The sequence below is a fragment of the Pholcus phalangioides genome, unplaced genomic scaffold, assembly GCF_987345545.1.
Source record: "Pholcus phalangioides strain wild (caught in Gottingen) unplaced genomic scaffold, Ppha-v1.0 ptg000003l_1, whole genome shotgun sequence".
Lineage (NCBI taxonomy): Eukaryota > Metazoa > Arthropoda > Arachnida > Araneae > Pholcidae > Pholcus > Pholcus phalangioides.
The window spans coordinates 52795192-52822349 of NW_028301596.1; the positions used below are offsets into that span (position 1 = coordinate 52795192).

Sequence of the window (27158 nt, forward strand, 5' to 3'; positions counted from 1 at the left end):
CTTTCCTATCTGATCTATTTCGTAAAAAAGTATAGTATCTAAGATTCATAAGAAAGATTCATCCCTATTGTTTGCCCAATTTTCTGTAATATCTATAAGATCTAGGCAGTCCATAGCTATCATAGTTTCTAAAAAATCTATCTTATTATCCAAGTTCCTAGCATTTCTCAGCACACATTTTAATTTGCCTTGTATTTTGTATCAATCAAGAAGCCATCCAAGTCAGAGATGGGTAAATCACCGTCCATACTCTTATTATTAACAATAACTAACCTGCATTCTTGTCTATGTGGTCTGGGAGTAAAAAATCCTGACCTTGACCTATCACAAACCTCCCAGACTCTATCTTATTCAGATGAATTCCATCCCAATGAAGTCACCTGTCGGTAAATGCGGGAAGCTCCAAGAACGTGACCCCCAGTGAGGAGTAAATGTCTTTTAGGCCTAAATTGAATTGGTGGATCCAACTTCTATACCCCTTACTATCACTTGGCCGAACTGAAATCACTGCCACATATGAACCCTCCTTCGAGTGGATAATAGTATGTACCGGTGCTCTGACATAGACTCACTAATATTCGCTCCTACCTGATTCGTTCCCACCCACAGAATCAACTGCAAGGGCAACTTTCAGCGATGAAAAGCGTCTTGAACGTTGCTAATCTTCTCCCCAGGAAGACAGCAGCACTCGAGAATCCCTACACACTCGGTTCCCCAGTTCCCTAACCATAAAATCGCCAATTATTAAACCCCTATCACTATCCCCCTCTACCTTATCCAAGACCACCCATTCATCCTCTAAACTGTCGTTGTTAGTGGAGATTGCTTCTTCATCAACAGGTGGCTCCAACCTTGCCCTATCCAAACACCCCTTACACTTGAAACTATCCAGTATGAGTCAAAATTTCACAGACATGTATTATCAATTAGCACTGATTTCATTGGAAAACATGGCTAATTCATATTTACTTCAGATACATTATTTTCAATGAATTTATTCAAATTTATTGCATCTCTGTAATTATTTTTCAATTGCTAACAAAACTTTCAAACAAGAAACAACAAATAAATTTTTTCAAGTATCAATACAGTTAATAATGTACCTATAGAATTACTGAAAAAACATGCAGTATATTACTGTATTCTTAATCAAGAGAACTTTTAGATGCAAACATAAAATTACTTACCTGGGAATTCTGTTGTCTTGAGGCAAGCACCATTTCTGCCAATAATGATCTAGCATCAATCATGGCTTGATATATCCTGAGTTGATGACCATCTGATGCCACAAAACAGGCACTCGGAGAATTCGAAATTGTTCCTTGCATTGTACTAGAAAAAAAAATTAATTTTTATTATGGTAAATACTATAAATATAATATTCAATCTATGTACATAAAATTGATTTTCTGTCAAAATGAACCATTTTGAATTTGACTCTTTTGTCTACAACAGCGAGTAACTCCCGCTATAAGGAGTTTTTTATATTTTTTCTTTTTTCTGCTACTGATGAAGGAACTTCATATGGTTCCGAAACGCGTATAGCCGTGATTCTTTTGCAATTTTGGGTTCAACTACGTCTGTCATTCAATTGTACTATCTAACCCAAAAGGTAATTCATTTCTATTCACCTTGGAAGCAATGTTGGTATCCAGGCCACATTTGCAAATGCTGTAGTCTCTGGTGTATTTATCCGAGCAAGCTCAGTAACACCACCAGATTTGGATAGAGGCCCTACTGGTTCCACTTTCCATAAAATAAGCTCACTGCAAAACCCTGCCTGGAATCCATACTGCAAAGGCTCTGGACAACAAGGACTGCTTTGTGCTGATGGCGATGTAGAATCACTGGAGGTCTTACCAGGTAAGTTATGATGGGAAGTTGTCAACAGTAATGGAAGCACTGGATGACAGCTGACATCTGTGATACGAAACCTGTGGCCACAAACTCGAGTTGAATGACCAATACTTAAGATCTGTAAAATATACAGTATTTTATTACACAACCCAAAGTAAAAAATATAAGTTGTAATTTAAAATAAAATAATTTATTTCATTCAACTATTTTATTGCCATGCAAACATTCATTAAGTGGTTACAAAAACACCTTGCACGTCATGAGATTAACATCACTTCATAGATCTTCTAACATCCTTTTGAGACTGAATACTTAATTTCTAGTTTTTATACTAATGTTGATGAATCTATAACTGGTAACTTTCCCATCAACGACATATTACACATGTTGCTTTCATTTGAACTTTATTTTGACATTTCATTAAAAAATTAAGTTGGATTTTTTTTTTCTAAACAAGTGATAGAAAAATTGTTTAGGCCGAAAAACAAAAAGAAAAAAGTTTGGTGGGAAGAACATATTCAGACATTGATTCATAATTGGAATTTTCATGCTTAGAAATGAAGTGGTCAGATACGTTTAATACTTTGAAGACTGCACGGGTTCATTGCAAATGAGAAACAATGGTTTATCCTTCACAACTGTGAAAAAATAAGTATATTTTAATAATTTTAGCATATTTATTGCAAATAAGTTTCAATTTATTGCATATGTAAAAGCCTCAAGGCAGAATGTTTAGCATTATTCTGAAATGAGCCCTTTGTGACTGGAAATGTTCTGTGGTAAAAATTCCCATAATGTGTTTTCTATGTTTTTCTTAAAGTTCTTCCAGATTGTTCTGCAGTAGCACTGATTGTTTTGCGATATGTCACAGATTTTGGCATATTCTGCTTTAGGGTGTGAAATTTTTAAAATTGGTTTCTATTCAAATTCCCACAACTATATTTTCCATTGGAAAGAAAAACCAAATGAATTTTTTAAAACATTGAAATTGAATATTTATATACTATCATTTTGAAATCTGCAGTGGGTCCGACAGTACCTTCTAACAAGCTGTATCTGGTCCAAGAGCTATTGTTTGTCTATCACTAATCTAAACTATGATAGAACCTTGTTTAACCAAGTCTCTATCAATTGAGGCATCAATTAATCAAGCACATGATTAGACCAAGCTCAATCAAATATACTTTTCACTGGTGTGTGACAGAAAACCATTGAAATAGGGGATTTGCAAAGATATTTTTTAGTTCCCACATTTACCATTATGTATCAAATTGACTTTTCAGATGATGTTTAATGATCATCACTGTTAATCAAGCATTTTGTTATCAGAGGTAACTCTGGGCCCACCAACCGGTTAATTGTAATTCTATTGTATTTAGAGAATTTGGAGAATCGGTGAACCATAACAAAATTATGAGGAAAAACAACACAAACAGAAAACTTTATATATATATATATATATAAAGCTTTTTGTGATATTAAGGTGTGTAAAATCTAATGTATCATATATGGTGCTCATCTGAATGTATTAATAATATTGTGTTTCAACAGAACATAAAGTACTTTTTCTTTTTATTCCAAAAAATAAAAGTCCTAGAAATTACAAACGCATTATAAAAACACAAAGACCACGACAGGCAAAAAGCGCAACAAAGTGGCTGCGAAAAGATGCCCATAAAAGTATGGATATAAAAAAAACTAAACTATAGCAACTCAAAATAAGTGCAATATTAATTTATTCCGCAAATAATGTTAAACATAACAGTGAAATAGCATGATGTAATATGGTTTCTTTGATCATATTACACCATGCTATTTCACTGTTATGTTTTCACTGTTCAGCAGATTTTTACTTTTATATATATATATATATATATATATATATATATATAAAATCGAGGAAAATCATTACACCAGAAACAAGATTTATACACATACACACACACAAGGACTTAAAACAATTGTTAAATAAATAATTCATTAAATCAGGGTCTAACTGTATATTACTTACTTGAGTATAATGGGAATTTTCTCCAAACATCATGTGCCAAAGATTAAGACTTCCATTGTGGTGCTTAGAAAGCATGCAAACTATAGGAGTTGAAGTTGTGTGAGCACATCTACAATTGATGTTAACAGAACTTCTGCTTTTCATGCTGCTGTTGATGAATTCGTTGCTGTTCACTTTTCTACTTAGGAAAGATGAGCTAAGTGCCATCCTCAAATCAAGTCCTGCATATGGGGAATATAAGAAGAGATGCTGTGACATTGTGCTTGCATCCCCTAAAGGTATGGCATTCGGAATGCGTGAGGCAAAGCTGACCTGAGCTTGCCGGAATGATGTAGGGTAATACTCGTCGAGCCAGTCGACTGACCTGCAATGGGTGAGAATTTTCTATATTCATAATAAATAGTATACAGAGTAAAAAATTCCATAGCCAAAAAAAAATTAATCTGATTTAAATTTATGCATGTGAGCACAAATATTTTAAATCAGATTAAAGAATTTTTTTAACAAAACATAAAAAAATTACCAAATAACACACCAATATCAGCGCCCAAGGCAGCCTGAATATACAGTGTGTTAAAAAAGCAATGAAGATGAAAAATGAAAGCAAATAGCTCAGTGCAAAATGAAATACAAAAGTAATTTGAAATATTCAGTCAAAAAAAAGTGGAAAAATTATATGAAGAAACAAAGCCATCTCTGTGTTCTTCATCAGGGGGAAACACCACAGAGAATGGCTGAAATAGCAAAATGTTTCTGAAAGCACTTAGGCCTGAGCCTTAAACAAAAGTGCTTGTCCCCCTACGTTTTTGCTCATGCAGCACGAGTCCATCAAACAAATCAAACAGCAACAATCCAATCACTCCATACAAACACATTTTTAACATAAATAAACTGTGAACAATAAACAAGAGATGAAGGAAATAATTGAAAAATAACATGTGAATCAAGCTCACCCCTTTCAAACTGCTACATTATTCATGCGGAATGTTTGAAAACAGATTTTTAAAGATATACAGGGGTTGGACAAAATAATATGAACACCTGTGAAAAAACAACACTCAAGGGAACCTGTCGTATACTTACCCCCCTCTAGTGTGGAAGAGTGCCACCTAGCAGGCGAGAATGTGCACACATCCGTCTAGTCATAGCAATGGTAGCGTTCAGTATTGCACGTTAAAACTTTGTTATGGCTGACCTTACAGATTTCGAAAGAGGCATGATTGTTGAAGCCCGTATTACCGGGGCCACAGTAACGAAAACGGCCACCCTTGTTGGTGTCGGGAAAAGTACCATGTAGATGGTAATGACAGCCTATAGCAAACAGGGAAAGACATCATCTGCCAAGCATAATAGTGGCCAAAAGTAGATGATGACTGATAGAGACAGAAGGGGTTTGAAGCAGATTGTGGCCAGAAAGCACAAAATAACAGCATCCCAGATAACATCGGAGATGAACACACATCTACAGGAAGGTGTATTGACAAAAAATATCCACTATGAACTGCATGCAGCAAACATACACGGTAGAGTGGCTATTCCAAAACCATTGGTGACACCATGCAACGTCTTGAAATGACAAACATGGTGTCATGAACATAAGAATTGGACACAACAACAATGGGAGAACGTCATCTGGTCAGATGAATCAACGTTCACATTATTCCAGACTAACGGATGTGTTTATGTTTGGAGAATGCCCACAAGCCTATGATGTTGATTGTCTCCTTCCTACTGTTAAGCATGGAGGGAGAACAGTGATGCTGTGGGACGTGATGTCTCACCATGGTCTCAGCCCACTTGTTGTCCTCGATGGGAGGGTTAATGCATCGGTTTATGTCAGTATTCCCTGGCCGACCAACTTCATCCAATGGTGCAATATTTGTTCTGATTCTTGACCTGCGTTTCAAGAAGATAATTCGCCCATTCACCCTGCTGGAATTGTCGTAGACTGACGAACTGATGATGAACTGCAACACTTCGTGTGGCCAGCTCAGCCCCTTGATCTTAATAAAATTGAACCTTTGTGGGGTATTTTAGAGGCCAAACTGTGAAGTAGGTTTCCACCTCCAAAGACAAGTTGTGAATTAGTGACCTTTTTGTAAGAGGAGTGGCTACGTATCCTTGTAACTGTTGTGCATGACTTGTATTTGTCCATCCCACGATGGATACAAGCTGTAATTAATGCAAAAAGAGGGCCAACAGCCTATTAATAAAGATTTTGTCTTATTTCACAGGTGTTCATATTATTTTGTCCAACCCCTGTATATCTATATAAAGAACAAAACTGGAATGCATTCTTTTTAAGATACCATGCTATGGAAACGTTTTCCCTGAATTTTTTTTTAAACTGTGTGAATTGAAAAAACTTTTATTTCATTTTCGCTTTTACCTACGTTGTATTATATTGATTCCACCTAGTTTTTGGCAACACATCTTATATCGTATATATTTTTAATTCCTTTTTTCTGAAATTTTATTTTGATAACTAGTGCCACGAGTAAAAACATGAATAATTAAATGACATAATTGTTTGCTATGTATAGACTCTTTTCAATATTTCAACTCAATCTTGTGACACCCTTTGCTTAACCATAAGGAGAGAGGGACACACAAAACCAAGAAAAACCCTTGAAAAGTTTTTCCTTTACAAGAGATAATTTCGCTTGGGATTGGACAAGGGCTCGTAAATATTAGGATATTATTGAAAATAGCCGATATTTTGATATACAGGGTGCATGGATAACGGGACATATGGCATTTTACTGGCAAACCATTAATTCTAGAGGTATACTTCCAATTAGAAAAAGTATCCAAATAATACGTAGTACTCAGATATGTCATTCATGTTGCAAGATGTTGTATAGTTATCGAAATAAAAAAAATTAACTTTTTATATTGTCCTAGTGCACCCAAACACCTAATTAGAAAGTTGTCTTGTCTCTCTTGACGCCAATAAAAAAATTCCCACATTTCCAAGTGAAATATTTGCCGAGACATCCAAATTTGAAAAACGGATGAAAAAGTTGGGGAAAACAATATAAATGTATAGGAAAACCATTTAACCCGCATTTAATGCTTTTCTTTCCTAACTTTCTCCTCCAGTTTTTGAATATCTCTAGGGAATATTGCACTTAAAAATGTTGAATTTTTTTAGTTGGTCTCAGGATAGAAAGGGCAACCGATTTCTAAATGGGATTTTGGGCATACGAAAAGGATGGCGTAAAAAGTTATTTACTTTATTTTGATAACTATACAACCCCTTGCAACATGAATGACATGTCTGAGTACTACAAAATACTTTCTTTAACTAGAAGTATGTCTCTAGGATCAACGATTTGCCAGTAAAATGCCATACACCCTGTTACCTATGCACCCTATACATATGATATTTTTGATAGAATTGTCAACATATTGTTGATTATGAAAGTTCTCAGGCTTGATGTAAACTAATAATGAGAACAAATCTCTTATAACCTGAAAATATTCATCTGATGTTTTTAAAGAATTTTATGTATTGTAAACAATTTTATGTTAAACCATAACTGTTTTGCATTCAACATCAAAATTGTGATCTGATATTTTCGACTCGACAGAATAGTCAAACTATTGTAGATTATAAATGTTTTTACAACTGGCCTAAACTATAAAACATTTTCAACTTGACATCAAGATTTACATTTGATAATTATTAATGAGATATTTTAATACTTTTTTCATATTTAACTGGAGAAGGTAGTGTGGGGAATCGGTCAAAGTCAACCACAGAAGGAAGGTCGTCAAGGAGACATAGTTAGTTGGTTTTCGAAGGCGCTGATGAATGACCACACTTGTTGTTGAGAGAAGAAAGTTTTTTATATTTATTTACTATGTAGTCCTGCCATATACACTTTAAATAAAATATTATTTTATTATATTTTATTAAGGTTTTGTAAAAATATGGATATTTTGAAAATATCCTATACTTTTTCTTAACTGAAAATATCAGACCAAATTCTCAACTAAAAACATCAGACTATTCTCAACTGAAAAAATATAAACATCCAAATGACTGAAATGTCAAACCATTCTTGACTGAAAACATAAGCCCATTCTTGATTGAAAACATAAGCCCATTCTTGATTGAAAATATCAAACCATTCTTGACCGAAATCAGCAGCCCATTTGTGACTGAAAATAGTAGCCTATTCTGAAATGAAAATATCAGCCCCATTCTTGGCTGAAAATATCAAACTATCCTCAACTGAAAATATCAGCCCATTTACAACTGAAAATATACTCCTCAAATGAACATATCAGCTCATTCTTGACTGAAGAGAGATACCAACCCATTCTCAAATGAATATTTTTATTTTTGAACAAACCTGTTTATTTATTTACAAAGAACTAATTTACGATTGAAAAATTCATTTACCCATGAAAATATCGGAAATATCATGATAATTTGAAAATATATATAAATATATTAACAAACCCTGGGTCAAAGTAAAAAAAAATCATATTCAGAGAACATGTATGCAAAATTTAGTTTACTCCAATAATAACATGACAAATAAAAAACTAACCAAACTAAAAAACTACCATCAGCAGGATACACACTAAACAACAGATCTGGTGATCTGTGCCACTCTCTCATCAGAGTTTCAATCTTCCTATCCAAGAAATCAGTGGAATGGCTCTGAGAAAGAAGAAAATTAAATGGATTACATTTTGGGAGGGGGAGAACTCTTTAACAAAGAAATAGAGGGGATAATTTTTGTTTCTCAGACTTATATTATGTGAAAATGATTAACCAGAAGTTGACAAATTGCAAGAAGCCAAAAATTAATTTTTTCTACAAAAATTGGTTCAAAATAATTTTTCTTTAAACTTTACCAGGACATGGTAATTGCCTTCTACATTGGCAAATAGGCTGATATAAATTTCAAAAACAATGTGTTGTACTGAGGCTTCAGTCAGCACGCATAGAAAAGTTTAGGTGCCAATACCAATTTTTTTTCAGTTGCTGGGGTGACCTGGCACCTGAATTTGTCAAGTCCTGGGTCAAACTCAGTTGTATGTAACAAAAAGCCAACTACAAAATAAAATCAGTCTGTTTAATGAATTGAAAAAAATTTATCAGATTTATTTTCTCAACCTCCTCAAGCCCTGTGTCGCTTGTGGGAGAGAGACACTAAGCAGCACTTTCAAAAAAGTCACCTAGCTAAATGAAATGCTCAGAGACTTCAACATTAGTTCTAGATGTAGTAGAAATTTGGTAGTAACTTATTCATACTCACCTGTAGGCAGAAACTAATATTAGACAATTCCACAGTTGAATTATTTTAAACTAAACTTAAAAAAAAGTAAAATTCAAAATGACTTTGAGGAGGTTTATGTTGATGACATAAAACATGTTTTTAATTTTAATAAATCACAAGTCTTTCCGAAGGTTTAGAAACTTAAAATTATAAAAACAAAAACTTGAAAGGCAAGTTAAACCCAATCATTGCTGAATACTTTTTTATAGAAGTTTATTTTCTAATCATCCAGAAATTTAGAGCATCAAATATGAAGACACCATATTTTTCGGTCATTCCATTTTTAGTCACTTTTCTGGATATGACTTTTCTTTAAGATATTATAGTGCAGTATAAATATCAAACATTATTTGGCTTCAATCAATATACATTACAGGATTCTTAGCAAATCTGCTTGGTCATGTTTTTCAGCATCTCATGAATACGCCTATATAAAATTGATTTTCTGCATGTCTGTATGTTCTCTCTACAAATCTACAATTTTAGATATATCGTCGCCAAATTTTATATGTATACCAAACTTGACCTGACTTGAATGATAGGCGATAGGCTACTTTAAAAAATTTTCAGAGCTAGGCTAATGCCAAAACAGGTGAAGCATTTTTGGGAAATAATAGTTTTCGGGCTTCAGTAATGATTTTTGGAATGTTTACTTTGATTACCATGTGTTCCCAAACAATGCCTTTCAGACATTTTTATCCCTTTGTAATGGTTTGTCACTTCTTCAAAGCTGCCATTGTATGGAAAAGATCCGAGCAGCGGAAAAAAGTGCCCATTTTTTCCTATCTTTTGCCAAATGTTTTACAATTTCCGTGATTTTTCTTAACTGTCTAGATTGCTGGGAACCCCGTATTATTGAGCAATAATATTTGAATTATTTTTTAAAGAGCATCTAAACATTTTCAAGTAGAAGATTATTTATTTAATCCATAAAGGGGTGAAAAATCATAGACTAAAGCTTTCCTGGATTCTAAAGCAGGTAATTTTAGTGTGCATATAAACATATCAAAAACTTTGACTTGACTAAAAACCATTTTTAATGTCTCAGTTTGCATTTACAAGAGCATGTAATACTTATGTATATGAGTTATGCACATCTCCAGAAAAATTAAAAAAAAAAGATAGGGAAAACAGAATGTGTAGACAAACTTTAGTAATGATAAAATTTGAAATACAAGCACTTTAATTCAATAAAAGTTTTTGAAGTCTTTTTTTTTTGCAATTAATTGCTCATATTGGGGATATTATAATGCAATTTTAGAAATACAATGCATACTGCTTAATAAGATCATATCAAGATTATGGGGGTCTGATAACAATAATCATTTGATAACTATATCTGAGAGAAATCCTGTTTTTCTTTCCCATATAACTACTACTACTTCACCGCATACCATCTCTGGTCATATCACCATACAATAATTAACTAGCGATCAAATTAGGTCGAAAAAATGGAGCATCATCTATCATGGTTGTCTCAGGTTCGATAGGAGAAGAACCTGTTATCTATGTTGTTTCCCTGGACTGAACCTGCCGACCTGATGGCAGTCTTCGTGATGGTGCATGGGCATCTTACCCCGACAGACCAGTCACAGCCCAGGCTCTGTCCTGGGCATCTTACCCCAGCACTACTTGAGCCTATTCCCTCCATATAACTGGTTTAAAAATATGGAATCATGGCTTTTTTTTTTTTGCACTGTTTTTGCAAAAGGATTTTTTACCCTTAAGCAAAAAATCCTTTTTTTAATCAGAATGAATTGAGAAATTTTTTATGTATATGATAAGTTCCATAGATCACTTATGAAAGTCTTCCAACCAAGGAACTGTGAATATGGTCAGTTAAAATTATGTGACCAAGAACTGAAGAACAGAACATTTTTTCCACCCTTAAATATGCCATCACCATAGGTAAACCATTGTAAAAGCAGCGATACATGTATATACACGTATATAGATCACAGCAAATATTATGGTCGATAAGGATAATGTAATACTCATGATAATTATAAACAATCTTTTTCCTGTGTTATAATTTTGGTCCATTCTGTACTTTGCAAAAGTGATAGCAATGCCAGAATGATAACATTACTCATGATTCTAATAAGTGGTGTCGTCGACTGCAATTTAATTTTCTTAGGAACTTTATATTTATTCTATAAAAGAAAATTTAAACACCAATCAAGTGGGGAAAAATTACTAACTAAACTATCTACCAAACTAATTACTAACTTGGCTTTGAGAATTTGAAGCATCAGTAGCAATCGATGTTGAAGATGAAGCTGTAGAAGAACTCTGCTTGCTCAATGGCTCAGGATCGATATTGTCTTGAGATTCTGACCTTGCATAAGTCTTCTTCCGTTTTACGTCAGTAGGTACTTTGTAAGCTAAAAGAGAATTTTTTTTATAAAACTGTGACAGATAAATAACTCTGATGATTTTGTACTTCAGCAGAATTAGAAAATCTTTCATAAACCCTAGATATATGAAAATTTCTTCAAAGTACAGTGATACCTCGGCTAACAAAGATAATTTGTTCTGGAATCATGTCTGTTAGCCACAACATGATTTCGCATAGGGGTTTCAATAAGAAATCATTTAATTCGATCCAAGTACTTTCCAAAAATTAAAGATAAGTTTTTAAAACACCAAGGACTGCTACTAAAAAGACAAAAACTGACAGAAGGATAGAATGAACAGTATCAAAATTAGATAAATTGAGTTTATAAGATGAAATACTGAGGATCTTGATTTTACACTTAGACGTGAGCAGAAACATTTTTTTCAACTGAGCAACCTGGAGGTAAGCTTTGGTAACAGACCTAAGTGAGATCCCACCCAGCTAGCATGATGGTGGCTGTATTTTTTCCTCTGAAGACTGTGATGTATATCTATATAAACGTGTTTTCTCTTTTTCCTACATCACCTTCTCCTCTCACCCTCCATTCCCTGCAGGAGGGGAAAATATATAAAAAGGAAAGATCCTTCCGATCTGTATGATTGATGATTAAAAACTTGAGTTTCACAAAATAAAGATGATTGCAAACTACAGTTTTCTGACCTCACCCATAGTGTGTCAAAATGAATTAAGAATCGTATACTTTTCAGTGTCTTTGCCTTTTTCATTGGTGATTTCCGAGTATTATTGGGCAAAGTATATTTACTCTGTCATAACCTATTCATACTAAATCTGCAGACACAAACTAATTTTAGGCAATTTCTCAGTCAAAAATAAACGTTAAATTTAAAATGACCTTGAGGACTGAGGAAGTTAATATGAATGAACATAAATAAAATTCTAATCATAAAATGATTTTCAAAAAACAACATACTTATTCCCTGAACACTATCTTTGTCTTCCTCTTCATCTGCTACCTGATCACTAACTGTATCCCTTTGTTCGATGTTCAAGACTTTCGCACTAACATCTTGAAGCAAGTGCTCTGCTGCATGAGTAAATTCCATTTCCTTGTTGTTAAGCCAGTGTACAACAAAATTAGGTTCTTTGTCACTGCCTCCACTGCCATTCAATCGTGGCACAAGTGGTATATCTATTTATGGCCATAAAAATATTTTTTTAAATATAATTCAGTTGCTTTTTAACATTTGAAACATTTCAATAAATCTGCAATCAAGTGACACAAGACGACATCAGAGGAAGGTTATTAGGCACATTATCTTAATTATATATTGCTTGCATTCTTGGTAACCTGATCATGATAAGAAGAATGCACTATCACTAAACCATCACAGGAAGATCTTCGGTGGTGCTTGCAAAACTGCCTATAGTCCAAAGGGATCGATTATCATTGATACATATTCATCGAGCTCAACAAAAAGTATCAAGCCGTTGTTAAGATACATTATTCAATGGCTACCTACAAAATAAATCCCCAGAAATGATAAAGTATAACTACCGCATTCAATTGCCTAGAATTGGAAGGCTTATGTATAGTAACATAGTTTCAATGCCTTTTTCGATCTGTTTTTGACACTAAAACAACTCCTAAAGTGTAGTTTAGCATTTTCATCAACAAAGAATGTGAAGATTATATTGAAACATGGGTCTTCAGGTGACCAGAAGTGTAATTTTGCTGAGCAAAATTTAAGAAATTTTGCCAGGAAAAATTACTGATGAAGTTTTCTGGAAAAATCTGAGACATTTCAACTGAAAAACAAAAACTGTTTTAGAAGCCAGTAACAACGGATTGAAATATCTGTATCTGTGGGAACTATTTGTATAAGCTGATATAATGGTGAAACTCACACAATTGTGAGTACAGAATTGGAAAAATCTATTGCCCAACATGCTCAGGCATGTAAAAATTTTGATTGAGCATATATTTTTATTGACTACAAGCCCAACAAGGGCATGAGTGAACATGTGTGAGTGGAAATTCATTCATACACGAATGAATTTCCACAGAAAGGATTTGTTAATCAGTCATGATGAAATGTATATAGGCAATGCATTTTGATCTATTTTTTATGGCTCCCAATAACTTGTGCCCTGGAGCGGCCATCCTCACATCCTGCAAATGGGCACATAGGCTGGAATCTTTTTTTTTTTTTTTCAAATGTGATCAACTTGTATTCCCAAGAGATCTTTAGCATCTGTCCAGGGAATCGTTGACAGACACTTGGGTCAGGATTTTAAACACCTTTCTCTATAGCAAATATACAGATAAAGAATAATAATAGGAATCATAAGAGATCATCATCTCTACATATAAGAGATAGGTGTTTTTCTCATCCCACAATACACCAGGTTAAGAGACTTTCTGAATAGTATGTCAAAGTGGAATTAAGGAAGAAAACTCTTGGGAGGAAACAACAAACTTTTTTTTACCAAGTCCAACTCAACACAATATTCTGAAGGTTTCTTGATTTGATGACATTTTTTCGTTTTAAAGTTTATTCAACCAGGATGAAATGTTACATAACAGGAAAAAAAAATTCATCGAGAGATCAACCTGGATCTGCACTGATGAACACAAAATACATCAGTGAATAATTAACAATGTAATTTCAAGGAAAGGAACAATAAAAATAGGGTGAAGGGAGACAGACAAATGCATAGAAATTAAAATTTTCCACTATACAATGGACAACTATTCAATCAGATGTACAATAAAAAGCATACAGAATAACTTAATAACTACTAAGATGTATGTTCACATGTACATAATAATTGAAGAATACAAAATGCTATAATTTATGATGGGTGATTTGGTTAGCGACTTAGACAATTGGAGGCAATCAGCAGGTAGTGTACTAATTTATAAAATTGAATTTAGCGCTATGTTTGATAGAGCTCTGCTTGTCAAAATGATTGTTGATGTTGTGGCCATTGAGAAAAAAAAATACTTTTTTTAAAGTTTTTTCAATATTAGTATGGAAAGAGACCAAATAATATTAGGTAGTTTCAAATAAAATTTTGGAATAAGGTATGTAAAATGGTTTTTCTTCACTGTTTTATGTACTCAGGAAATATTTAGAATGTTGTTGTATCTATTTGATGTCTTTGGAAACTTGAGGAGATTCGATAGGAGTATGTTTAGTTTTCGATAAAAATCAAATAAGTGTTGAGTAATTGCCAGTTAGTGACTGGATTATTTTTTCTAGGTCTAAATGATAAATTGCATCATTTAATGAACATCATCATCTCATTCTTTCTTTCCAATTGTTTTAAAATTTTTGAACATTTCTTAAAATTTTGATTTTTAAAATGTTTTACATCACTTTCAATTTTTTTATGCAAAGAGGCCTAAATCTTTTTTTAAATTTTTGAAGTAAATCAAACAGAATATAGTAATATTTTTCAGGCTCATGAAACATTGATTCTGACATCTATTATTTCTAGTTACATGGCCAGTAGGGCATGTAAATTTAAGAAGATATTTCAGCCAAGATTGAACCCTGGACTAAACCAGAAATAAAGAATTTGGAAATGTAAAATACCAGGGTTGACTGAGGATCATATGTATGATCATTATATATTATATTATATCATTATGTATATGTATTATCTCAGAAGAATAAAGATATATACCAGGTGATTACTTAATTCTCCTTGCTGCATTTTACTGGAAAACTTGATCCTAGAGGCATACTTCCAGTAGAAAAATTATCCAAATAACATGTAAAACTCAGATATGCCATTCATGTTGCAAGAGGTTGTATAGTTATTAAAAGAAAAACCCTATTAGAAAGCTTTTGCCCTGTCTCTACTGAAGCCAATAAAAAACATTCCACAATTCTAAGTGTAATATTCAGAGATATTTGAATTGACAAATCTATGAAAAATTGAGAAAGAAAAGCAAAAACGTTGTTACACTTCTTTCCCTCATTTACGCCGCCCTTTCCCAAATTTCCAAACTTTAAATTCAAAATATCTCTGCGAATATTGCACTTAGAAACATGGAAGTTTTTTTGTTGGCCTCAGAAGAAATGGTAACACAATTAGAAAACAATTTTCTAATTGGATTTTTGAGGACAGAATGTCTGTATAAAAAGTCATTCTTTATTTTACTAACTATACAACCCCTTGCAACATGAATGACGTATCTGAGTTCTACACGTTATTTGGATAATTTCTCTAACTGGAAGCATGCCTCTAGAATCAATGGTTCGACGGTAAAATGTAGCAAGGGGAATTAAGTAATCACTCTGTATACGGCCAATGACCAAATCTCTAGAGAGAGAGAGAGAAATCCCTCTCAAAAATTACTTACATAAAATAAACAGGGAAAATTTCTTTATACATTTTGGAAAAGAAATTTATCATATTCTTATTAAACATCAGTACTGGGTTTTTTTAGATTATAAAAATATTGTCAAAACTTGATATTTGCATTCCATCAAGTTTAATATTCTTACAGATCAATCAATATACTAACAGAGATTAAAAATAAACGACAATAGATAAGGACATTTATATTCACTTAGTAATTATTTTATTCTTGTTATAATTTTCTTACCTTCAATACAATTTTAATCATTCGAAAATAACATTCAAATAGCAGATACAAACAAAAGAATAATTACCAGTCTCTGCATTGATGCTAGCAGCTAAATGGAAATGTAATCCTGGTGTTATACCAGAGCCTTGAAGGCCAAAGCTATGAAAATCATGAACACTATATGTACTGGGGAGAGTAGGGATCATCTCATCTGGATCTTCTGCATACTGTGCAGCCTGCCTCCTTTTATACTGATTTAGGGATCTGAAAAAAAAGTTTTTTTAAGGATACAAAAGAAAATTTTGAAGATATTTAACATATTAAAAGATGATTCAATTAGCACCATAATTTTCTGTAATAAAGCCATGACTAATATAGCTTTAAAAGTTCATTTTTAGCTCTAGCTTAGAGAAGTGGCTATTGTCCAATAACTTGACTTATAACTGTTTAAAGGTTTTTAGTTAATTCTTATGAGAGTTTTTTTCTTCTCTTCTTCTCTGGTAGAAAAGTTAAATTTTTATTCACAAATAATGTCTAATGTCAATTAATATATAAAATTTAGTTTACAAAAAAGTCAAATCAAACGCACAACACTTAATTTTGTTTTTGAAGGTTTGTGTATTTGTAATGTACAGCAGCGTTTTCCAGCTTTTTTGATGTAGTGGGTCCTCTCCCCACTTTAGTGAAGGTCAATTTCCACGCTGCCACCCCATGAAATGAAATAAAATAAAAAAAAAAGAGGTTTTTTTTTTTTATAATTTGCGTACCATAAAAAATTTAAGTAGCAAATTACAATTTCACAGCACTAAATATCTTCTTCATGTAATAAGAGTAAATGAAATGATCCACAGGGGTCCATTGAAAAACACTGCTGAACAGTGTATATGATTTTATTTCCTGCAATTAAGTTAGGCATTATAAAGTTTATCTTGAAATATGTGCAATATTCTAATTCTTGGACTCCACTTTTCTGTAGTAAATTTTTAAAAAAGAACGGTTCAGAAGCACATAATAAGCATTTCTTAAATACTCGACTGTACTTTGAGGTCAGAAAATATTAATTAGAGCAGATTTTGGTGTAGAAAATATATTTTATGGTACGGGTGGGTGTAGGGAAACCGTATTTATAGAACTCTGACCTATCTGGCTTTTGTTATCCGGCCCGCTCTTCCGCCACATTAGTCCAGATAGTCCAGAGTCTACTGCATATATTAGAAATTTTTTGTAATAAAATTCACATGAGGCTTACATGATGTTGTAGCATGTGAAAAGCAGTGTTTTTAAGAAACCTTTTTTTCTTTTGATCGGGGGGATATACATCTTGAGTTATTTACTGGAAACTACTGTGATTAAAAATGAGATTGAAACCGTTTTCTCTTGTATTTATATCAAAAAAACTATTTTCATACTTTTCAAACATTTCCTGGCTTATGTACATCACCTTGAACATATGACTTTGGAAAATTATGCTCAAGGTTTATTGATGCAGTCAAGGCATTGAAGAATTCAATCAAGTGGTCCATACTCTTTGAACAGTTGTGCCGTGTTTGTGGCATTTTACAAGCAGACATTTCATCCAGTACTGCTGTGGACAGGTGGAGGCAAGCAAGGAGACGAAATGACTTCCTTGGAAGACAGCTATCTATTGACACTGTGGCTGAAGATTTAAAAGAACCAACCTTGTCATTGTGATGCACAACAAGAGACAATATCAACAAAAGTTGTTGGTGTGAAGTGGCGGCTTCTGATTGGGCAAGTGGAAACTGAAGACTCCTTCCGAGGAGGTTGTTTTGTCTCTTTGTTTGCCGCCAACTGCACCGATAATGTTCACCACAGTAGTGAATGAAATGTCAAAAGCTTTGTACATGGCATAACAGCCCAAAAAAGTATAGATTCTATCATAAACCCTGGCCATGAAAGCCTACCTTCTCTTTTCAAAAATTCACAGTTTTTCAAACTGGATTACAATGAAATATGTAAAAAAATGCTCATAAGAATTCATTATAATCAATTAATATTCCTTGATGTCAGAACAGCAAAGTAAACAAGTTATTGAACTAAATATTACTTTCCAATTAGCAGCAAGAGATAAAACTTAACTTTCAACCCCCTAAACTGCTCCTATCATAAATAGAGTATGACTGTGGCAGCCTGCTGAATCACTTTCTGATGATTTGCGATACAGGAGAGGAAAAAGGGGAGAAATTTTTTTTCCAACCATGCAGAAAAATATGTTTCAAACTATGTACACAGTTAAAGGTTCAGTAGTTTAAGGGATAAAGCTGTATAAGCTGTGGCTTTATTACAAAAAATTACAGTAAGTTCATTCCCATGCTATTCAAACTAGCTGGGGTCATTTTCAAACCCACCTTTATCTAATGCAAATAGATCATAGAAAGAAAATAGCTTATTCCATTCTAAGAAAATATTTTGATACACATATATTATCCAGTCGACCTTGGCTAGTAAGGTAATCATGATAAGGATTTTTAAGAAGACGCATCGGCAAACACGGTTCCTTGATCAAAGCACAGTTTGAAAATGTAAAAAAAAAAACCAGCACCATTTAAGTGTGTAAAGGTGGATCTAGATACCAGGTAACTTGATTATACAAAGAAAAGGATGGGAAATTAATGTTGAAGCCTAATTCTTAAATGCATAACTATATATACGAAGGATTCTTTAGACATTTATTACTGAAGCCAGTTTAGAGATAAAAATTCAGAATTGACTTTGCACACACATAAGCTGAGGTCCTTCTCTTTACATTTTTCATTCTGAATTGACTGGTAGATTCAGTGCCATATAACAAGGGCTGTCTCACCAGACACTGGAGTCATTGCACTTGACGTCATTAGCCTGCAGAACCGAGTGCACCCACTATTTGCTACCTTGTTATTTAGGGTATTTGCACAGTCACTGTGCTGTCCATTTGATTAAATTATTTAAAAAATTATATTGTCAATCATTTTCAGTAGTATTTATATATTTATTGGCTTGCTCCATTTGAACATCTAAAATAAGAAACTTTTTGCACATTTGCTTATGAAGTAATTTCTATTAAGAATATTTCTCTCTGATCCATTTCAGTTGAATCATTTACTTTAGTTGTTATTGGATTAATTAAAGGCCAACTCGAAACAGATAATTTCAATTATCTTTTGAACTTTCTAATAATTTTTTATTATATTTTTGCTTTCATTTGAATTAGGTGTAGCTTTAAGAAGTGTTGACTTCGTTATTACCAATACAACTGCAACGTAAAAACATGAGAAGCCAGTGGTGTAGGAGGGGATGTGCTGTGGGTTAATTGAGCACCCAGTAATTTGTAGTATGGGTCTAAGCACCAAACTAAATTGATTCAGAAATCTAGTTTTCTTATGTAAAGATCAAGATGAACACCCAAAAGTTTCAAACACTTCTGACGCCCTGCGGGAAGCAAATATAAAAAAAATCCTAATATACAAAGTTTCAAGTTATCATTTTGAATGCTGATATCAAAAGGCATTATTACTTACCAACTACTTACTTGGATTTAATCCATTTCTTAGTTAGAGATTAAAAAAAAGATTATAAAAATACTATATGCCCATATATTAGGGACACTAAAACCAGAAGCGGATTAAGGTTGGTTGAGGCCCAGAGTGCAGAAGAAAATATTGGGCCCCTTAAATTAGAAAAAAGTGTAAAGTTGGGGGTTTTTTAGGCCCCCTTCAGAAGTCAAGGGCCCAGTGCGCCGGCCATTGAATCTGCCTCTGACTAAAATAACATCATAAATGAGCAATCTTTCTCAATCATATGATACCATCTGCTATAAAAAAGCAGCAGGGACATGAAGTCACACAGCACCTGTGAGACCACACCTACTGAAACAAGGCAGCAGATGAAATAGCACTTACTATATAGCCCTCGGTAGATGTCCCAATTCACGACAACAACTCTGTTTGTTGCAGACATGTGAGGCTGCGATTTCACTGATTTGTTGAGATGTTTTTCCCCTTAACATTCGCAATCCAAATTTTCTTTTCTTTCTATAGTGTGAATAGTAATAGTTTGAATGTAATATTATTTCAATACATTTATTTTATGGGCTCTATATGGCCTCTTTAAAAGCTGTGTATAAGCGGTACAATTTGAGATAGATTTTTCTAATGATTTTTCAGAGGTTTTTTTTGTATCATCAGCTTGAAAGAAGAAAAAATGAGCATTTAATAGTTAAGAAAATGTGTTGGTAAGTGTTAATTAGGTACAAAGTTTATTATTATGAGAGAAATGAAACAACAAACTTACCTCACATTAAAAAAAAAATAGAAAATCTGATGACTAGCAATATAACAGTATGTATACTCAACTGCATAAATCATCAGGATCCTACAACTACAAATGATGCAAATGCACAACTGCTAACATTTTGTGGTCGACGGGATAATATGTAAGTACTCTTACTTCATATGCTTAAGCTTTTGCATTATTTTCTTTCTATGTCTTTGAGTTTGAGCTCTAGGTGTTTCATTTGCAAGAGTTTCAATTTGTTGAAAGTTAATAAGACCATCTTCTGGAACCAACGTTTGCAACCATATCCGGCATATATTGTCTCTGCAAGATGTCACCAACATATTGGCCACAGAGTCCCTGGGTAATAAAAAAAGAAAAACCTTGATTAGCTCTCTCAAGACAAAAAATGGAATACTTAATAAGGAAATCAAAATCCTGTATTTCTTTTCTCGACCTATCTGCCACATGGGTGTAAGTGATAGTCTAAAAAACTTCTGAAAAAAAAGTTTGTGCAATTTGCATGGCACATTGCCATAAGGGCTATACAAGAAAAAATTAAACCTTTATGTGTAATTACTATTTTTTTTGTATATTCATCATCAACAACCATTTTCAATCCATTGCTGGATAAAGTTCTCTAAATTTTTCCATTTTACTCTGTCTGATGCTTTAGCCATCCAGTTGACACTCCAGTTATTTTTCTGATCTCGTCAATCCATCTTGCATGAGGATGCCTTCTTGGACATTTAACACCATGGAGGTAACAATCTAGAATACTTGTGGTCCATCTGTTGTCCTGTCTTCTTGCAATATGTTCAGCCCATTTTCATTTTAGATGTTTAATTCCTTCCATTATATCATATACCTTTGTGTGGTTCCTTATCCAAGTGATTTGTTTTCTGTCTCTTTTTGTGATGCTTTGCATACATCTTTCCATAAGTCTTTGTATCATCTTGCTTGCGGGTGTCCATGTTTCAGCTCCATAAGTCAGTGCGCTGGTAGCACACACTGGTTAAACACTTTCCTTTTCAGGCATAATGGCATGTGATTTCAGATTTTTTATATATTATAGAGAAACAGATATTTATAGAAAAATTATGCTGAATGCTCAGAGCTGTTTCTGAATAGTTTAAATACAACTTGATTTGTTGATACTTAAATGTTATACAGAGGAACTTTGGTTTACAAGCATAAATCATTCCATGAGCATGCTCATTCAACCATCTCCCCTCAAGATAGTCACAATACTTTTCAAAGAAAAAGTACAGGTTGATTAATTTTAAATTATTGTATTTTTACTTATTCCATAATGAAGCTTCAAATATTTTCTTAATGATACAGAAGAGCATAAGCTTCACTTTGCAATCCCTAATTGCATTTACACCTTACAAGAGAGTGAAACAGTCTTTCATAAGCTTTTGTTATGAATTCTACTTCAACAGTCAGTGACGTCTTAACGAATGGGACCCAAATCATATGAAAAAACCCTTAAACTTTTAAAAGGTCTTAGTAATGCACATGCAAAATGTTTTTCAATTTGGTATTCAATTACAATAATAAAAGGAAGCCCCAAAATATGCTTGAACTTGTCTCTTTAAATCGTTAAGATGATCTTTCATGTAATGAAAGAATGCAAACCATCTGTTTTCAGTTGTGATCTTATGATGCTAGGTGAATAAGGTGAATATGCAAAGCCTCATATAGACTAGTGCTCATCTAGGAGTATTAGTATGTATATTACTCATATTAAGAGAAATATCTTTCTTATCAAATCAAAATATATTACTAAAATTCTAAAAATTTATTTATCTTGCTAGATATTGCTCATATATCCAGTTGAAATTGGTTTAAAAAAAATTTCTCCTCTTAGGAACTACTTGTAAACCTAAGTTCTGCTGTACCATAAATGTTCATAAGCAATTTTTCGAGGATTAGGCTTTTAAAAAAAAACAGTGTAGGCGAAAAATTTGAGCGAAATGACAGATTGACCAAGAAATATGATAAAAGCAGAATACTATTTACAGTAAATAACTGGGCAATATACAGTATACATTAAATAAATCACTGGTGCAGGGGAAATTTAAAAATGAATCCCTGAATAATGCCAGCATTATATTTGCCATTTACCTTGGCATAAACTTGCTAGTTTTCCTCCAAGAGAACCCTGTGATGGCTCTAGGATGAGCAATATACACATAAGTATAATTGGAACCATTTGAAGCAGCTGCTTGAGATGAAAAGCTCACTGAAAAAAAAAGAAAAAATTCACTTCAAGAGTTATATTAATTCTGAAGGTTTAACACTAACATAATCAATTCAACTTTCTACTTCTAATCAGTAACGCATGAGCTATGACAAATATTTTCAAAACAGGCTATACAGCATTATCAAAAATAGAACACAGGAAGATGTTACAAAAATTATGCACAGTCATTAGTTATAATTTACTATATCATCTTTCATTTACTACTAAACCATGCATACACCTTGTCCATATTCCTTTGCGGAACATAAAAATGTTAAAAATCTTTCACCTGTAAATAGTCATAAATGCATTTCTCTGTAAATCTCGCCAAATTGACGATGAACTTGGCGAATTTAGGGATAGCTCTGATGATTTGGCAATGTCATGAGGCCAAAGGACAGGATTGGATCTCGCGAGAATATGGGAGGACTTTCTGGAACATTTCTTCGCTTGCATATAAGTGGCACTAAAACGGAACTAAAGGGTAGTTTAGTAAAACACTAGACTAGAATACAAGATCTCTTGTATGTGAGAGAAGTCACTCTTTGTTTAATATGCTTTGTCAAATCTCTGCATGTAAATAGCTGTTATAAATAAATCTGTGACCTGTAAATTGTTTCATCCTCCACTCATTTCAAGGACTTGTGCAAGAGGAACAATCCAGAACAGTAATAATGGAGTAGAAACACTGTATTAACACTGTTCTTAAAGAAAGTCATCTTGGTATGATTACAGTAAAATGACAGATTCAATAGCATACAACACCTCGATAGCTCTACACCCCAACAGGATAAAAAACATATCTACTTGAATGGATGTCAAGCTACCAATGTTTTACTTGATTTCACACTTGACAATTTTTAAAGATTGTTTATGCACATTGGATTTACATATATAGCCTATACGTTTCTGCTGAAGCCAGAAATTGACCATTTAAGGAACTGGCTGGCACAGTTAGACTGGCCAATGTTTGAATTTCAGACTTTCGTTAGGCTTTGGCCAAATCTTGTTCTATCTCTATATAGTATATCAATCCCTATGATTTGGGATTATTGTCATGTTGGTATATTTTGTGTCTGATACTTATGACCATTCTAACTAACTTAGCTATAGCAACCCTAATGATCAAATGAATTGGAATACCGATATTTTAGAGATATATGGGAGCCAGTGAAAGCCAGAAGTTCTGACTTTGGCCAGGCAAACTGGCTGATTTCAGGCTTTGGCAGTACCATATACACTGCTGGCCACCCAAATTGCAACACCAAGAAAAACAAGAGATATCGCAACAATATTTATTTTGTAGATAAGAAAGAATAAATAATTTTTTGGTGTGCTTATACTTCATTTTTTATCATTTTATTCCTAAGATCTTATGGAATGCACCTTGTAGTTGAACAATTCCATATTCCCATCATCTACAAAGTTTTAATCTACAATTTTCTATGAATTATTACACTGAGAATTATATAAAAAAAGAATATCTTCATTGATCTTTGATTCAAGTATTGAAGTATTGCCATTCAAGTATTATGTCGTCAGCATCGATGGGGGGGGGGGGAAAAGGTCCAGATTTGCTGATTTTTGACGACAAGGGGGAGTTTGAATGATGCTTACGTCATCAACCACCATTTATAAAGATATGGAATTGGAATATTCTTAATGACATCTGCGCTGGGAATGCCAAAAATGAGAAAACCTTTCCCTAGTTTGCGGCCACCTAAACAAACATCTTCCCCTATTGATAAGTCCTCTATAGACCCCTGTCTCCTGTAGAGCTCTCAGATCTCTATAGACCACCACCCCCATCCTGTCTCACTTATAATATGAACTGTTTTGTGTCCCCTCAGTGTGTCACATGGGTTGTCCTTGAATGTTTTGTTAGACTCCCGTGCAAAAGCGGATACATGCTCTTTGAATGGGTGGGGGAGTGGATTTTCAGGGGTGTGCAACTGAGCATGGTGATTGGAGGAAATCGTCTACTTTTGCCCTGCCGCCCATGCTAATGATATAATTCTTTGTTTCCTCCTTCATCCTCCTGTACAGTCTGTACTCCCATATGATGGGGACGAGAAAACAAGATGCGATGATTTATGGGACAAGCAAAAGAACTGTCCGTTCTAGTCATGAAAACCATTTTATTGATGATTGAAAAGCTGTGACCGCAATTGGTTTGGCACATTAAAAAAAGAATCAAACGATTGGTGTATTTATTCATTATTCCCCTGAAATACTTTATCACACATGGTGTGGGCTCATCTTGCACTTTGAAAAAATTGGTAATCGGTAATTGGCCAGTCTAGACCAGACACATCCACAATAATTCTCTTAATTGTATTAATAGCTAAACAGAAAGGAATTAATTCAAATTACTACTAAATGGTTGTTTTTTAGCGACCATATTGTCATTGGCTGATCAACATCTCTAGAATTTAGAGAAAACATGATGAAGACGACGAAGGCTCAACTAGCAACTGTAATCTATACCACTCCTTTAACATGGTTTGTACTCTTCCAACGGAAAAAAACTGACTATTCAAGCACTTTACAAGATAAAACTTAAAAATTCAAGGACTATTCAAGCACTTTACAAGATAAAACTTAAAAATTCAAGGACTATTCAAGCACTTTACAAGATAAAACTTAAAAATTCAAGGACTTTTTTACAAACGCATATTTTTCACATGAATAGGCACATATTTAATTTTGATTAAAACTTTCAGAGATTACATTTCTACCTACTTCATTTCACATCATCTGTAATGAATAAAGGCCACATACACATAAAGTATATATCATACAAAACATATGACACATTGAATAACACAGTTCGTGCCTGTCAATTTCCTCATTAAAATAATTTCTTTCATTAATTCTGGAATTTTTTTTATCAATTCTGGAATTATTTCTTTCATTACTTTTGGAATAATTGCTTTCATCAATTCTGGTTTCTTGTCGTGCCTGTCAATTTCCTCATTGAAATTATTGCTTTTATTAATTTTGGAGCTATCTCTTTTATCAATACTGAAATTGTCTTTCATTAATTCTGGAATTTTTTCTTTCATTATAATTCTGGAACTATCTTTCATTAATTTTGGAATCATATCGATATGATATATCAATTCCTTTAAACAACTATGGATGCCATTAGAAAATAACGGAGATGCGCCGACATTCAACGCATCACGTGATCTTCCAAGGAATGATGTAGACCACTGACGTCATAGCAGCGGCGGTACTACAGGGCACGGGAAATGGGGGGGGGGGCAACTGCCCCGGGTGACAATTTTTAGGTGAACACCGTTATAAAATTATCGAATTCCGAATTGGTGAAGGCGGCAAGACAATACAAAAATCCTAGTTATGGTCCTGCGTCATACTCCCTCCAGTAATATAAGCTCAATGGATTTCAACGCCGATTCACCCATTGAAGCACAGCTTGCATTGGGTGGCATTTTTGTCTGGCACACTCAGCAACCAATCTTGATAGAAGGGATTTTTCAGCCACAAGTAATTAAAGGTACACACACTTGCTACTCATTTTTTGTTTTCTTTCTTTAAAGAACCTTTTACAAGCGCTTCACATCACTCCTAAATAAATAATTTGTTGACAGCATGGCCGGAGATACGGGGTGGGGGGGCCCAGCGTGAAAGGTGAAGTTGACTGACATATAAATTGACATCATCATCGTGCCCCCCAGAAATAATAACCGCAGACTTCCAAGTCTATCTCCGCCTATGTTTGACAGTAATCAGAGGAAGCTTCGCTCACTTACGGACCGAAAGACTGAAATTATTTCTGCAAAAATTATGAAACTTTTTTTTCTAAGATATTGATTTCTCAAGTCCTCCAGAAAAAATACCTAGTACAAAAGTTTAATGACTTCTAACGACTCCAAATACATCTACATACGATCACGGGATACATGCTACCATAAAGCCGGGTTTTCCTAGAAGTGGGTTGTTGCAATACCTTCTAGAGGAGAAGGACTTCTACTCTAGGAGGAGGTACTGGTTGTTGGGGGCCAGAGCGTGCCGACTGAGCTGAAGAAAAATGCGACGATCGGAAGTTCATTTTGAACTCCAGCTTTTATTCCATAAAAGTAGCAAGGAAAAGAAACAAGATAATTTATGATCATAAAAAAAATAAATAAAACGGCCGACAAATAACAACTGGCAATCTCAAGAAAAAAAAAACAATCCGACATACACACGAGGAAAAAAACCAGCCTGCAGTATAAATCCGAGCTCCCGTGAGGGTGAGAGCATGCCGCTGGCGATTTACATATTGCGTCGGGCCGAGCGGTTCCACATGCACCAAGAATAAAAAGGGAAAAAATATTCCAATATAGGTTTTTGGCACCGCATAAACTGAACTGGATCATTTCGCATCGACAGAAACGTGTTACGTAATCACACTATGCGTTTGTGTTTTCCTACCATGGTGCATCAGCTCACGACCCTGGCATCAGCTACTCTGTCATCTGCATGCTCCGGTTTGAAGGGAAGCATCG

At 33.9% G+C, this 27158-nt stretch overlaps 1 protein-coding gene across 2 annotated transcripts in view; it reads right to left on the reverse strand.

Annotated features, from left to right (window-relative positions):
- Positions 1-27158, reverse strand: part of Rbcn-3A (rabconnectin-3 alpha) — a 153068-nt gene that overhangs the window by 109149 nt on the left and 16761 nt on the right. For both annotated transcript variants that reach the window (XM_089250267.1, XM_089250266.1), the window contains exons 8-16: positions 22527-22644; positions 20571-20756; positions 16210-16388; positions 12495-12713; positions 11395-11549; positions 8431-8543; positions 3869-4232; positions 1632-1975; positions 1188-1332 (exon numbers count right to left, since the gene is read on the reverse strand). In XM_089250267.1, coding sequence (XP_089106393.1) covers positions 1188-1332; positions 1632-1975; positions 3869-4232; positions 8431-8543; positions 11395-11549; positions 12495-12713; positions 16210-16388; positions 20571-20756; positions 22527-22644 — 1823 coding nt within the window. The remainder of the gene's footprint in view (positions 1-1187; positions 1333-1631; positions 1976-3868; positions 4233-8430; positions 8544-11394; positions 11550-12494; positions 12714-16209; positions 16389-20570; positions 20757-22526; positions 22645-27158) is intronic.